This window comes from Ceratotherium simum, chromosome 16, assembly GCF_057802395.1.
Source record: "Ceratotherium simum simum isolate JZ-2026a chromosome 16, ASM5780239v1, whole genome shotgun sequence".
Classification (NCBI taxonomy): Eukaryota; Metazoa; Chordata; class Mammalia; order Perissodactyla; family Rhinocerotidae; genus Ceratotherium; species Ceratotherium simum.
Window position 1 is genome coordinate 24,002,244 of NC_141915.1, and position 14,038 is coordinate 24,016,281.

Below are 14,038 nucleotides of genomic sequence, written 5' to 3' on the forward strand. Positions count from 1 at the left end.
AGAAAACCACTCTCCACTTTCTTTCCTGTCTTTGAGAAAGTCCAGTGCAGCCATGGGACTCATGACATTTACAGATGTCACATCTCTTTTGTACAAATTGGAGCTCAAGGTGACAATTTTCATACCAGTGATTTGTGAGCTCCATGATTTGACAAAAATCAGAAAGTAGTTACCTTGCTGCATGAAGTCTAGGTATTTAGGAACACACAGAAGCATATTCTGAAAAGAATTTTCCAAATCTAATCCTATTCCATCACTTTTGAAACTATAGTTTTCATTCTCAATTTTAGCCTTGATCACTCCCCCTCCAGAATTCACTTTACCACACACAGCTTGTGAGATTTTATAATTCTGCATTTTTCTCAGTTGAGGATTCATTTTATTTCTGTTCTTCTCCCCAAGAGTGACTCTTCCCACATACAGAACCAGCTCAGGATAGTCAGTTTCCAAATCAATACTGATATCCATTTTCCCAGTAGCTGTTTAACTTCCAAGCAGAAATCTTTTTCTGTAAAACAAACAGAGTCATTAGACTAGGACTTGAGCAGGAGACACCGCCAATTCTGTAGTGAGAGGCAAATCCAGCAAAACCCTTTGCTGTATATATTCCACTAAATGCCACAGTAAAGATACAGGTAGGAAGTAACTTTGTGGGACAGATTTTGAGGTGAGACTATAATAATTTCTATTCGTACTAAGTTTTTGAATTTTTTCCATAGTTTTGTATGATCCTCTTCTAATTGCTTTAATCTCATCTTTATCTGTGTTTAAATCTCCTTTCTAATCCCTAATATTGTATAACTTGTGTTCTCTCTCCTTTCCTTACATAAGCCCCTGAGGAGAGCCTATCTAGGTTTTGGATCTCAGTGAACCAAGTTTTAGTTTTATATATTATTTCTACTTTACTTTTATTTTAATAATTTCAGCTTTTACCTTAATTAGTTCTCTCCTTTAATTGGGAAATCCTTTCAGAAAATTCTAAGTGGGGATCCAAGGACATCCAGCAACATGCCATGAGAATAATTTTTCCTTCTTGCAAGGATGAATTAGATTCACACATTTTAGCCATAGATCTTAAGCAAGGTGGGCCAAGTCACTGTGCCCTTTTCCTATCAGGTATCCACATATTTTCAATGAGGTAAAATTCTTATATACAAAACACCTACTTTAGTATAAGTATCCCTAATTCATCAGCTCTGTCCCTTTAAGTTCTACTGAGATCACTGCTTTGCCATAGATGGCCTAGAAACAGTTAAGAGTAGAGTCCATCACAGGTAGCAAACACAACACTAGGAAAGGTTATAAAGGGGTCAGAATATTCCTGTCCACTGCTGGACCAGTGTCCTGCAGAGGCTCAGCTGCAGACTGTGGATATCACTTCTGTCTCTATAAATTCCTGATCATATGTAAGCAACTGTTAAGGATTGAATATTTGTGTCCCTCCAAAATTCATATGTTGAACCCTCCCCCACCATGTGATGGTATTAGGAGGTGGGGCCTTTGGGAGGTAATTAGGAACGGATGAGGTCATGAGAGTGGAGCCCTCATGAATAAGATTAGTGCCCTTATAAGAATCACAAGAGAGCTTGCTTCCCCTCTCTGCTCTCCATCTTTTGAGGCTACAACGAGAAGTTGGTAGTCTGCAACCAGAAGAGGCTCCTCACCAGAATCTGACCATGCTGGCACCCTGATCTTGGAATTCTCAGCCTCCAGAACTCTGAAAATTAAATTTCTGTTGTTTATAAGCCACCCAGTCTATGGTGTTTTTGTAATAGAAGCCAGAGCTAAGACACAACAATAATTTTGGGGCCCCAGACCATTTGGACAATTGGGGTGAGATCAAGAAAATCCATATGCCAATCATGACCATTCCATATAGAAGAAAAAAAGAAACATATAGTCCACATGACACTCAGCAAATTATAGGGGCCAGACTAGGTGTTCAGTGAATGCCACCACTCCATGTGCACCAGAATAGTCACCACTCCCCATGTGACCTGGGGCCTCTGTGCCCTTTCACAGGTGTGCTCTGAGACTCCAATGCCCTCCTCGACTTTTGTCACCTGACAAACTTCTCTCATCCTTCCCAGAACTCCCATGTCTGTCCTTCTCTACTCAGGACTCCCACAGAACTTTGTATCCATACTGGGCACTAAACTCACCATGGAACTAGTGAAATCTTTAGAAACAGAGCACTAGAGTGTCCAGAGCAGTTGTTTTCAAAATACAGGAAATCAGGTGAGGGTTCCTAATGATTTGGGACACCAGGATGAAGGTCACTGGGGGCTGGTTGATTCTGACCTACACCCCAGGCTCTGACTTTCTCTAGTAGCAATAACTCCAGTCATAGACAAAATTTATTTTTCAGATAATCTAATCTTACCATGGATCTAGGGGAAATCTTCAGAAACAGAGCACTGAAGAGTCCAGAGAAGTCCTTTTCAAACTAGGGAAGAAATAAGTGAGGGCTCCTAATCACTTAGCACACAAGGAGGAAAGGCTTGTGGCCTGGTTCCTGCCTCGGACTCTGAACCTCAGAGGGCGCAGAGCACTCTCCATGTTCTGGAATGCCTTCCTTGAAATTTTCTGAGCCCCTTCCAGTGCCTGGGACCAGTTAGAGCCAGCAGTGTCATCCTGGAAAGGTGCCCAACCCTGGACAAAACCGCATGGGCCCAGGTCCTCATTTCTTCCCTTTGCAGAGCTCAGTGGCCCTCTACCTAAGGAGCCCTAGGACTCACGCCTATTGAGTTGTCCTGGGACCTCACAGCTGGGTCCTGGTTCCAGGAGCATAACTTGGTGCTATAGATTGAATGTTTGTGTCTCCTCAAAATTCATATATGGAAGCCTAATCCCCAATGTTATGATGTTTGGAGGTGGGGTCCTTGGGAGGTAATTAGATCATGAGGGTGAAGCCCTCATGAATGGTATTAGTACTCTTATAAAAGGTCCCCAGAGAGCTGCCTGGCCCCTCCCATCATGTGAGGACACAGAGAAAAGACAGCCATCTATGAACCAGGAAAGGGGCCTTCTCCAGACACCAAATGTGCTAACACCTTAATCTGGACTTCCTCGCCTCCAAAATTGTGAGAAATAAGTTTCTCTTGTTTATAAGTCACCCAGTTTATGATATTTTATTAGAGCAGCATGAACGGACTAAGACACCCTGGCAAGTGGATCACCCTCATTGGCTGGAGCAGTATTTCTTTCACAAGATTGAGTGAGACTGAATTGCCAGAATGGTGCTGATGTGCTGGTTTTAGTCAACTTAAATTGTTTACATTGGCACAGACCCCACAAAAATTATTTGCCTGGATAGAATTCACCAGCAAAACCACCTAGTCCAGGGCTTTTCTTGGTTGGGAGGGTTTTGATTACTGATCCAGTCCCTTTACTAGTTATAGATCTATTCTGATTTTCCAATTCCACCTGATGCAGTCTTGATAGGTTGTGTGTTTCTAGGAATTTGTCTATTTCATCTAGGTTATCCAATTTGTTGGTGTACAATTGTCCACAGTACTCTCTTATAGTCCTTTTTGTTTCTGTAAAATTGGTAGTAATGTCCCTTCTTTCGTTTCTGATTTTAGTTATTTCAGTTTTCTTTTTTTTCTTTGTCAGTATAGGTAAAGTTTGTCAATTTTGTTGATTTTTTCAAAAAAGCAATTCTTAGTTTCACTGATTTTTTCCCTATTGTTTTTCTATTCTTTATTTCATTTATTTCTGCTCTAATATTTTTTATTTCCTTCCTTCTGCTAACTTTGGGTTTAGTTTGTTCTTTTTCTTTGAGGTGTAAAATTAGGTTGTTGATTTGAAATCTTTCTTCTTTTTTAATGTAGGCATCTACTGCTATAAACTTCCTCCTTATACTGCTTTTGCTGCATCCCATAAGTCTTAGTATGTTCTGTTTTTGTTTTTCTCAAGATATTTTCTAATTTCCCTTGTGATTTACTCTTTGTCCTATTGGTTGCTCAAGAGTGTTATTTAATTTTCACATATTTGTGATTTTTCCAGTTTTTGCTTGTATTATTGATTTCTAGTTTAATTACATTGTGATCAGAAAAGATACTTTGTATAACTCTGATCTTTTTAAATTTGTTAATACTTGTTTTGTGGCCTAACATGTGGTCTAGGATAATGTTCCATGGGATTTGAGAAGAATATATATTCTGTTATTGTTGAATGGATATATCTGTTAGGTCCAATTGGTTTATAGTGTTGTTCAAGTCTTCTATTTCCTTACTGATCTTGTCTGATTGTTCTATCCATTATTAAAAGTGGGATACCGAAGACTCCCACTATTATCATACAGCTGTCTATTTCTTCCTAGAATTCCATTAATGTTTGCTTCATATATTTAGGAGCACTGATGTTTAGTGCATACATGTTTATAACTATCACATATTCTTGGTGAATTGATCCTTCTATCGTTATAGAACGTCCTTCTTTGGCTCTTGTAACTATTTTTGACTTAAAGTGTCCTTTGTCTGATATCAGTGTAGCCACCTCTGCTCTCTTTTGGTTACTATTTGCACAAAATAACTTTTTCCATCTTTCAATCTTCCTCTTTTTGCTGAGGAAGATTGGCCCTGAGCTAACATCCATGCCCATCTTCCTCTATTTTGTAGGTGGGACACTGCCCAAGCATGGCTCGATGAGGGGTGCATAAGTCCATGCCCGGGATCCAAAACTGCAAACCCTGGGCCTCTGAAGTGAAGCATGTGAACTTAACCACTACACCACAGGGCCAGCCCCTGCTGGGTATTTTTTTTTTTAATCTATTCTGCTAATCTATGTCTTTTGATTGGGTAAAATAATCCATTTACATTGAAAGTAACTACTGATAGGGAAATAAATTCTGCCATTTTGTTACATGTTTTCTATAGGTTATAGATTTTTTTGTCCCTTATTTTCTCCCGTACTGCATTCCTTTGTGTTTAATTAATTTTTTTCTGCATAGTTTACCTTAGGTTTCACTCTCGGTGTTGTATGTTCTATGAGTTTGGACAAACGTATAACAACATAATGCAATAATAACATAATAATAACATGAATAACATTATACTATCACACAGTGTTTTCACTGCTCTAAAAGTCCTCTGTGCTCTGCCTCTTCATTCTTCCCCAACCTCCAATCCCTGACATCCACTGATCTTTTTACTATCTCCACAGTTTTGCCTTTTCCAGAATGTCATATAGTTGGAATCATACAATATATAGCCTTTTCAAATTGGCTTCTTTCACTAAGTAATATGCATGTAAGCTTCCTCCATGTATTTTCATGGCTTCATGGCTCACTTCTTTTTAGCACTGAAGAATATTCCATTGTCTGGACATACCACAGTTCATCATTCACCTACTGAAGGACATTTTGGTTGCTTCCAAGCTTTGACTATTATGAATAGAGCTGCTAAACATCCCTGTGCAGGTTTTTGTGTGGACATAAGATTTCAACTCATTTGGATAAATATCAAAGATCATGACTGCTGGGTTGTATGGTAAGAGTATGCTTAATTTTGTAAGAAACTGCCAAACTATCTTCCAAAGTGGCTGTACCAATTGACATTCCCACCAGCAATGAATAAGAGTTCCTGTTGCTTCACATCCTTGCCAACATTTGGTGTTGTCAGTGTTCCCAATTTTAGCCATTCTAATAGGTGTGTAGTGCTATCTTGTTGTTTGAATTTGCATTTCACTGATGACAAATGATGGGGAGCATCTTTTCATATGCTTATTTGCCACCTGTAAGTCTTCTTTGGTAAAATGTTTGTTAAGGTCTTTGGCTCATTTTGTAATCGGGTTGTCTTCTTATTGTTGAGTTTTAAGAGTTCTTTGTATATTTTGGATAACAGTACTTTATCAGATACGTCTTTTGCAAATATTTTCTCCCAGTCTATGCCTTGTTTTCTCATTCTCTTGATATTGTCTTTTGTAGAGCAGAAGTTTTTAATTTTAATGAAGTCCAGCTTATCAAATTCTTTATTTCATAGATCGCACCCTTGGTGTTGTATCTAAAATTTCATCACCATACTCAAGGCCACCTCGGTTTTCTCCTACACTGTTTTCTAGGAGTTTTATAGTTTTGAATTTTATTGTTAGGTCTGTGATCCATTTTGAGTTAATTTCTGTGTCTAGATTCTTTTTTTTTTTTTTGCATGTGAATGTCCAGTAGTTCCAGCACCATTTGTTGAAGAGACTATCTTTGCTCCATTATATTGCCTTTGCTCATTTGTCAAAGATTAGTTGATCATATTTATGTGGGTCTATTTCCGGGTTCTCTATACTGTTCCATTAACCTATTTCTGTTCTTTCACAAATACCATGCTGCCTTGATTACTGTAGCTTTATTGAAGCTATAGTACTTTCTTGAAGTCAGGTAGTGTCAGTCCTCCAACTGTGTTCTTCTTCAATATTGTGTTGGCTATTCAGTTTGTTGATATCCACAAAATATCTTCTGGGATTTTGATTGGGATTGTATTGAATCTATAGATCAAGTTGGGAAGAACTGACATCTTGACAATATTGAGTCTTTCTACTGATGAACATGGAATATCTCTTCATTTATTTAGCTATTCTTTGAGTTCTTTCATCAGAGGTTTACAGTCTTCTTCATATAGATCTTTTACATATTTTGTTAGATTTGTACCTAAATATTTCATTTTTGCAGTGCTAATGTACATGGTATTGTTTTTAATTCCAAATTCCACCTGTTTATTGCTGGTATATAGGAAAGTGACTGACTTTTGTACATTAACCTTGTATCCTGCAACTTTGCTATAATTGCTTATTAGTTCCAGGAGTTTTTGTTTTCCTTTTGTTATTGATTCTTTTGGATTTTCTACATAGATGGTCGTGTTATCTGCAAACAGATACAGTTTTATTTCTTCCTTCACAATCTGTATGTATTTTATTCTCTTTTCTAGTCTTATTGAAGTAGCAAGGACTTCCAATACATTGTTGAAAAGGAGGGGTGAGAGGGGACATCTTTACTTTGTACTTGATCTTAGTGGGAAAGCTTCAAGTTTCTCACCATTAAGTATGCGGTTAGCTGTAGGTTTTTTGTAGATATTATTTATCAAGTTGAGGAAGTTCCCCTCTATTGCTAGTTACTGAGTTTTTATCATGAATGACTGCTGGATGTTGTCAAATGCTTTTCCTGCATCTACTCATATGAGTATGTAATTTTTCTTCTTTAGCCTTCTGATGTAATGGATTACACTGATCAATTTTCAAATGTTGAACCAGCCTTGCACACCTGGCATAAAGCTCACTTGGTTATGGTGTATAATTCTTTTCATACACTGTTGGATTAAACTTTCTAACATTTTGTTAAGGATTTTGGCATATATGTTCATGAGAGATATTGGTCTGTAGTTTTCCCTCCTCGTAATATCTTTTCCTGATTTTAGTATTAGAGTAAAGCTGGTTTCACAGAATAAGTAAAGAAGTATTCCCTTTCCTTCTATCCTCTGAGACTGTTAAAAAATGGTATAATGTCTTCCATAAATGTTTGATATAATTCACCAGCAAACCCATCTGGGCCTGGTGCTTTCTGTTTTGGAAGGTTATTAATTATTGACTCAATTTCTTTGATAGACATAGGCCTATTCAAATTGTCTATTTTTGTGTGTGTGAGTTTGGCAGATTGTGTCTTTCAAGGAATTGGTCTGGTTCATCTAAGTTATCAAATTTGTGGACACAGAATTGTTCATAGTATTCTTTGATTATCTTTTTAATGTCCATGGGGTCTGTAGTGATGTCTCCTCTTTCATTTCTGATATTAGTAATTTGTGTCCTCTCTCTTTTTTTCTTAGTTAGCCTGGCAAGAGGCTTATTGCTTATATTAATCTTTTCAAAGAACCAGCTTTTGGTCTTGTTGCTTTTATCTATTGATTTCCTGTTTTCAATTCCATTGATTTCAGCTCTAATTCTTATTACTTCTTTGCTCTGCTTACTTTGGATATAATTTGCTCTTCTTTTTCTAGTTCCCTTTGGTAGAAACTTAGATTACTGATTTTAGATCTTTCTTCTTTTCTAATATATACATTCAATGCTATAAATTTCCCTCCAAACACTGTTTTTGCTGCATCCCACAAATTTTGATAAGTTGTATTTAGTTCAAAATAATTTTTAATTTCTCTTGAAATTTGTTCTTAGACTCACGTAAATTTGAAGTATATTGTTTAATATCCACATAGTTTGGGATTGTCTAGTTATCTTTCTGTTATTTATTTCTAGCTTAATTCCATTGTGGTCTGAGAGCAGACATTGTATTTTTTTTTCTTCTTTTACATTTGTTAAGAAGTGTTTTATGGACTAGAATGTGATCTATCTTGGTGAACTTAATTGATTTTTGTAGTGATATGTTTTAGTTTCCTTCTCATTTCCTTTTGTGTATATTCTACACATTTTTTTGTAGGTATCATAGGGATTACTTATAACGTCCTAAAATTATGATAATCTGTTTTAAATTGATATCAACTCATCTTCAGTTGCATAGAAAAACTCTACTTCTTTACAACTCATTCCTCCCTCACTTTATGTTACTGATGTCACAACTTGTATCTTTATATACTGTGTACTATTAAAATATATTTATAATTTTTTACATACTTGTCTTTTAAATCCTGTAGAAAATTAAAAATGGAGCTACAAACCAAAATTACAATAATACTTGTTTTTATATATATTTGTCCATGTATTTTCCTTTATCAAAGACTTTTATATTTTGATATATGGCAGGTCTAGTGGTAACGAACTCCCTCAGCTTTTGTTTGGGAATATCTTAATTCCTCCTTTATTTTTGAAAGACAGTTTTACCAGATATAGAAATCTCAGTGGATAGGTTTTGTTTTTTCTTTTAGCATTTTAAATCCATCATCCCACTGCCTTCTGGCCTCCAAGGTTTCTGCTGAAAAATTGGCTGTTAATCTTACTAAAGATCCCTTGTACACAATGAGTTGTTTCTCTCTTGCTGCTTTCAAGATTCTGACTGTGGCTTTTAATTGTTTGATTATAGTGTGTCTTGATGTGGGTCTCTGAGTTTATCCTACTTGGAATCTGTTGGGCTACTTGATCTGTAGATTCACATCTTTCATCAAATTTAAGAAGTTTTCAGCCATTATTTCTTCAAATAATCTCTCTGCTTCTTCTCTCTTCTTCTTCTGGACCCCCATAATGTGTATATTGGTCCCTTTGATAGTATTCCACAAGTCTGTAAGGCTTTGTTTGCTTTTCTTCATTTTTTTTTTCCTGCTCCTCAGCCTTGATAATTTCAATTGTCCTCTCTTAAAATTCATTGATTTTTTTCTTATACCTTCTCACATCTGCTGTTGAACCTCTCTAGTGATTTTTTTCAATTCAGTTATTGTATTTTTCAGATCCAGAGTTTGTTTTCTTCTTATAATTTCTATTTTTTTGTTGATATTCTCAATTTGCTCATATATTATTGTCCTGATTTCTTTTGTTCTTTGTCCATTTTTTTCCTTTAGCTCTTTGAGCATACATAAGACAGTTGTTTCAAAGTCTTCATCTAGTATGTCTAATATCTGGGCTTCCTCAGGGACAAGTTCTGCCATTTCACTTTCTTCTTTTGCATGGGCTATGTTTCCTTGTTTCTTTGTATCCCTTGTGAGTTTTTGTTGAAAATTGGGTGCAGTCATTTCTTCCAGTCTTTGAGGGCTGGCTCTGTGCCAAGTCCTTCACTGATTAGCTGGGCATGCTCTGAGCATAGGGAATCAGCCTCACATGAAAGCTTAAGGTATTCTCAGGTCTTTTCTGAACATGAGTCCTGCCTGTGACTTTCTCAATTCCTCCATGCCCATGGCTGCTTTTCAATGTCTTCATTTCCCAAAGAATCTCACCCCAGCTCCTCCTCCAAGCTTTAGATGGTTATTTTATGTCTCCAGCTCTTATCTTTTGTCCCAGGCATCTGCAAGTCTATAGTCTCCTTGCAACTTTCATGAGCAGTGCCTGCCACTTTTCGCCACCTGAGCTCTGAGTTAGGTGATACAGAGACCAATCCCTCAAGCAGCCCCACACAGGGTAGAACACTGCAAAAAAACACTGTTCTGCCACTGCTTAAGGGAGGGCACTGGGAACTGGGCTGCTACCTCCTCCAGACCAAGACCTTGCCATGCCCGGGAGGAGTGGAGGCAAGGACAAGTAAAAACTTCATGAAATTTCCTACAGTTTTGAAGGTAGCATTTTCTTGACTGGGCATCTACTTGGTTGCTTTAGACCTTTGACTATTGGTTCAGCCAGTTTCTGCTTGTTTTTTATGTTTCCATGGGGAAATGAAGGGTTGGGGCTTCCTAGTCCACCATCTTGCTGACATCACTTCTGTAATCATTTCTTAATACTGATTCTGATTTGCTAATATTTTAAGATTTTGCATCTATGATCATGAGTGAGATTGTCTTGAAATTCTTCTTTCTCATATTATTCTTGACAGATGTTGGTATCAAGGTTATAGTAGCTTCACAAAATGAGTTGGAAATGTAAGCTATTTTTTATTCTTTTAACATTTTACCCAACACGACGAGTTTTTTCCAGTGGGAGAGTTTGTCATGGTCTGCCATACTGCCAGACACGAAAATAGATAAACAGTTTTGAATCTTGCTTTTCCATGTAATAATATATCATATATAGTCATTTTTGTAAGATAATAATTAGCTATTCTTTAAAAACCTTGTTAACTTCTGCATAATTCATATAGAGTATTAATATACCATTATTTAACTATTCCCCTACATCTGAGAATTGAAGTTACTTTCAACTGTTCAATATAACTATACTAGGACCTTGGATCAGTTATACTGAGGCTTTGATATGCTAATCACATCTCCTAATTTGCATTGAGTCTACGATCCCTGGCAAAGTACTTCAAGTCTATATACAAATATGGTTCAAACATATGTAAAGATCTTGGGATGGGGAATAGGAGGCCATAACAAGCAGACAGAAAAGAAGCCAAAATGCCTTGTTTCTGTAGGAATGGAGCCCCACAAGGGAAAAGTCATATAAGTGAAGAAAGAGTCTGAATCTGTGGAAATCAAAGTTGAGGCTAAAACATGAGGTTATACTTGATCTTAGGTGCACAAATAACCTAAAATTATGTGCGTATATAAAGTGTATACACACAGAGAGAGGTTTCTAAAAGTTGCATTACTGGATCAAGTGATGAAATATTTAAAGATCTTGGTATACATTGGCAAGTGGTCTCCTGAAGAATTTTACGAGATTTTTCTCTAGTGACTTTATCTCGGGGAGGATCACAGGGCTCTGCTCTATACCTTTAAAGGGGTGCCAAAAAACTCAGAGCTAAGCCAGAAGTAAGCTGCCTCCCTAAGAGATCTGAAGACTTAGTGATTCATTCAAATAGGCCCTGTGGACTGAGTCCCTAACAGAAAGCTTTTGAACATGACCCTGAGGGGTGCCAAAAAAAGAGAAACTAACAGAAGTCTCCACTCTTGGTAGATGAACAACAATAAAGCCAGGTAAGCACAGTCATTTAAGTTTAAAACTTAATAATAGTCTTAATGTGGCATAGTTATACAAAAAAGCAGAGGGAGATGTGTATTTCTGCCATGCTGTCCTTTCTCCATAGTATAATACCACAATTAGTGTTCTTTAGACCAAACTTCTTCACACTTCTTACACATGAGGGCCGCCTCAAATGTGGGTCCATCTTTCCTGCTGACCTGATAGAAGAGACTCTCCATCTCTATCCCAAAAGTCTGCAGGGAATCAGTTCCACTTACGCCCAGCAACACAGCCCCAGTCCTACTATCTTCTGGTAATGCAAGCCCTGCCAAGCAGCCCTGCTCTCAATTTCTTCTTGCAGCCTCTGTAACTAGAGTCCTCTCACTTTTCCTCCCAGCCCACCTTCTAGCACCTTCTGCATCAGGCCCTGCCATAGGTGAACCCTTTTGGTTCACCCACCATGTGCACATCTCACCCCTAAAGTGCTTAAGGAGGATGCTTTCCCATAACTCGGGGAAACCTGGAACCCACAGGAGCTTGGGCTTATGGGTTAGCATGGGATCCTGGCCATACTAGTCCAACACTGTAGCTATGTAAAACTTTCTATGGTTCAAAACCACTACCTTCAGGCATACATATGGAACAAAATCCTCCGAAAATATGCTGGAGACTGGAGTTTCCAAATCCCTAGGGCCTAAAATACATTGACCTCACCTTGAACCTTGGATCTAGGTTTACAGATTAGTTGTTTCCTCTGAAATCTTTTATACTTTTGACTATGAGGAAAACTGTATCAGACCCAGGTTTGAGATTTAGTCTGTGTTGTAAGCTATTTTAATGGGAAAGGGGACAGCATTCACATCTCCTTAGAGGTATGCCAGAATGCAGGTTGGTGGGAACTGCACAGAAAGGTGGGACGCCAGTGACAAGAACTACCTCCTGGGGAACAAACGCATGGTGCCTTCTTTGCCTCCCCGTACAGCACTTTGTAGTTAGTTTAGGAAGGCATGGTTCTCATCTTTCCCCACTTCTAGATTATAAACCTTGGAAGGGCTCTACAGTGCTTGAGGTCTCTTTCTGGGTCTAGAAGAGAGTTCATCAGTGACTGGTCAGCCACATTTTACGTACAGAGCCCACTCCCCAAATCCCCTCATTTCAGGACGCCAGGAGTGCAGAGTACCTCCAAGCGGCTCTGGAGATCTGCACTTGCCCGACCTGTCCATACAGCACGCTGCTCTTCCCGCCTCACGAGCCCCCGCTGACACTGAAGAACCCGCCGCCTCCTACCCCCAAGGCTCTTTAAGGCACTTCCCGGCCCAAGCAGAGGCAGACGTCCTGCCCTGACCCCAACCTCCCAAGTGTCCGGATCCCAGTCCTTAAGAGCCCGCAATTTTGCCTAGAAGTTGCTACTGAGACGAGAGGCAGAGAGCCAAGACTCCCAAACCGGAGAGAAACCAGCCAGGGGTCTCCCGGGGAGCGGGGTGGGGGTGGGGCTTGTGCTGCGGGCGCCCCACCACGTCCGGGAGCCAGCAGACTAGACCTCAGGGGGATAAGAAGCTGAAGTTCGAATATTTGGCAATGGAAGGGGCCAAACTTACCCGCGCGCTGCTCGCGGGCTGCACGATCCCTCAGAGCAGCGAGAGAGCCCCAGCCTGCCGGCGAGCGCGTGAGCGCGCCTGACAGCGCGCCCAGCCAATAGCGACGCCGCCCCGCCTCCCGAAATTCGGCGCCAAGCGACTAGACGAAAAAGGCCTACGTGACTATCTCTGAGTGACGGCGGGAGCTCTCCCCTTTCGTATTTGCTTATCTGTATTCTCTATATTCTGCATGGTAAAACTAAAAGAATAAAGGTCATTTAAAGAAAACAAAGAAAGAACTCGGCGAGGCCCAAGCTACCGTCCCTGTCTGCACGCTCTGCACCGGCTAAGGGGACGCGGGTCCTGCTGCGCACTCAAGTCCCGCGCGGCAGCCGTTTCCCGCTCTTAGCGCCTCTGTGGCCGAAGTTTCCAGAAACCTGCCTTCTGTTAGCCAGTTTACGTTCCAGGAAGTGCCCGCGCGCGCGCAGAGAGCGACCCTGAGCCTTTGCGCGAGTGTCTTTCTTGTGCCTCAGCGCGGCTGAAGAAGGGTCAGCCTCCTAGCGGGGTGAGCCTACGCGGACCTTGCCAGCTCTGCTCGCGTTCCCGGTGCAGCGCTACTGTCCCCTTGCCGCAAAGCTCAGTCGCCGCTGAGGACTGGCGAGAGCTGCTTAAGGCGCAGAGAGAGCGAAGGAGCGAAGAGCTGGCTGCTCCGCTGGAGGGGCGGTCGGACGCACACCCCTCGTGGTGTAAGGAGCACCTTGGGCCCTTCTGGGATGATTAGTCCAAGCTCCAAAGGCATCTCTCAGGGGATACAGCTCTCCTGCCGCTTTGCTTTTCCCAGGCCCCTTTTTTATGGTAATTATGGTAATACGTGTTTCTTCAGTTCCTCACATCTGAAACCTGTCTCCGGAACCTACAGCTTTTGAAATGCACAGAAGCCATGTTTTAAAACATGATGAGGGGAGGGAGGGAGGGAGGGGGCG

General features: G+C 40.0%; 1 protein-coding gene across 1 annotated transcript in view; it reads right to left on the reverse strand.

Moving 5' to 3' along the window:
* The window catches only part of LOC101397600 (schlafen family member 12-like), a 60,296-nt gene extending 47,139 nt beyond the window's left edge, over positions 1–13,157 (reverse strand). The window contains 2 exon segments of the mRNA XM_087440819.1: positions 3–508; positions 13,077–13,157. Coding sequence (XP_087296945.1) covers positions 3–468 — 466 coding nt within the window. The 5' untranslated portion in view covers positions 469–508; positions 13,077–13,157.
* Positions 13,158–14,038: the final 881 nt, after the last annotated feature.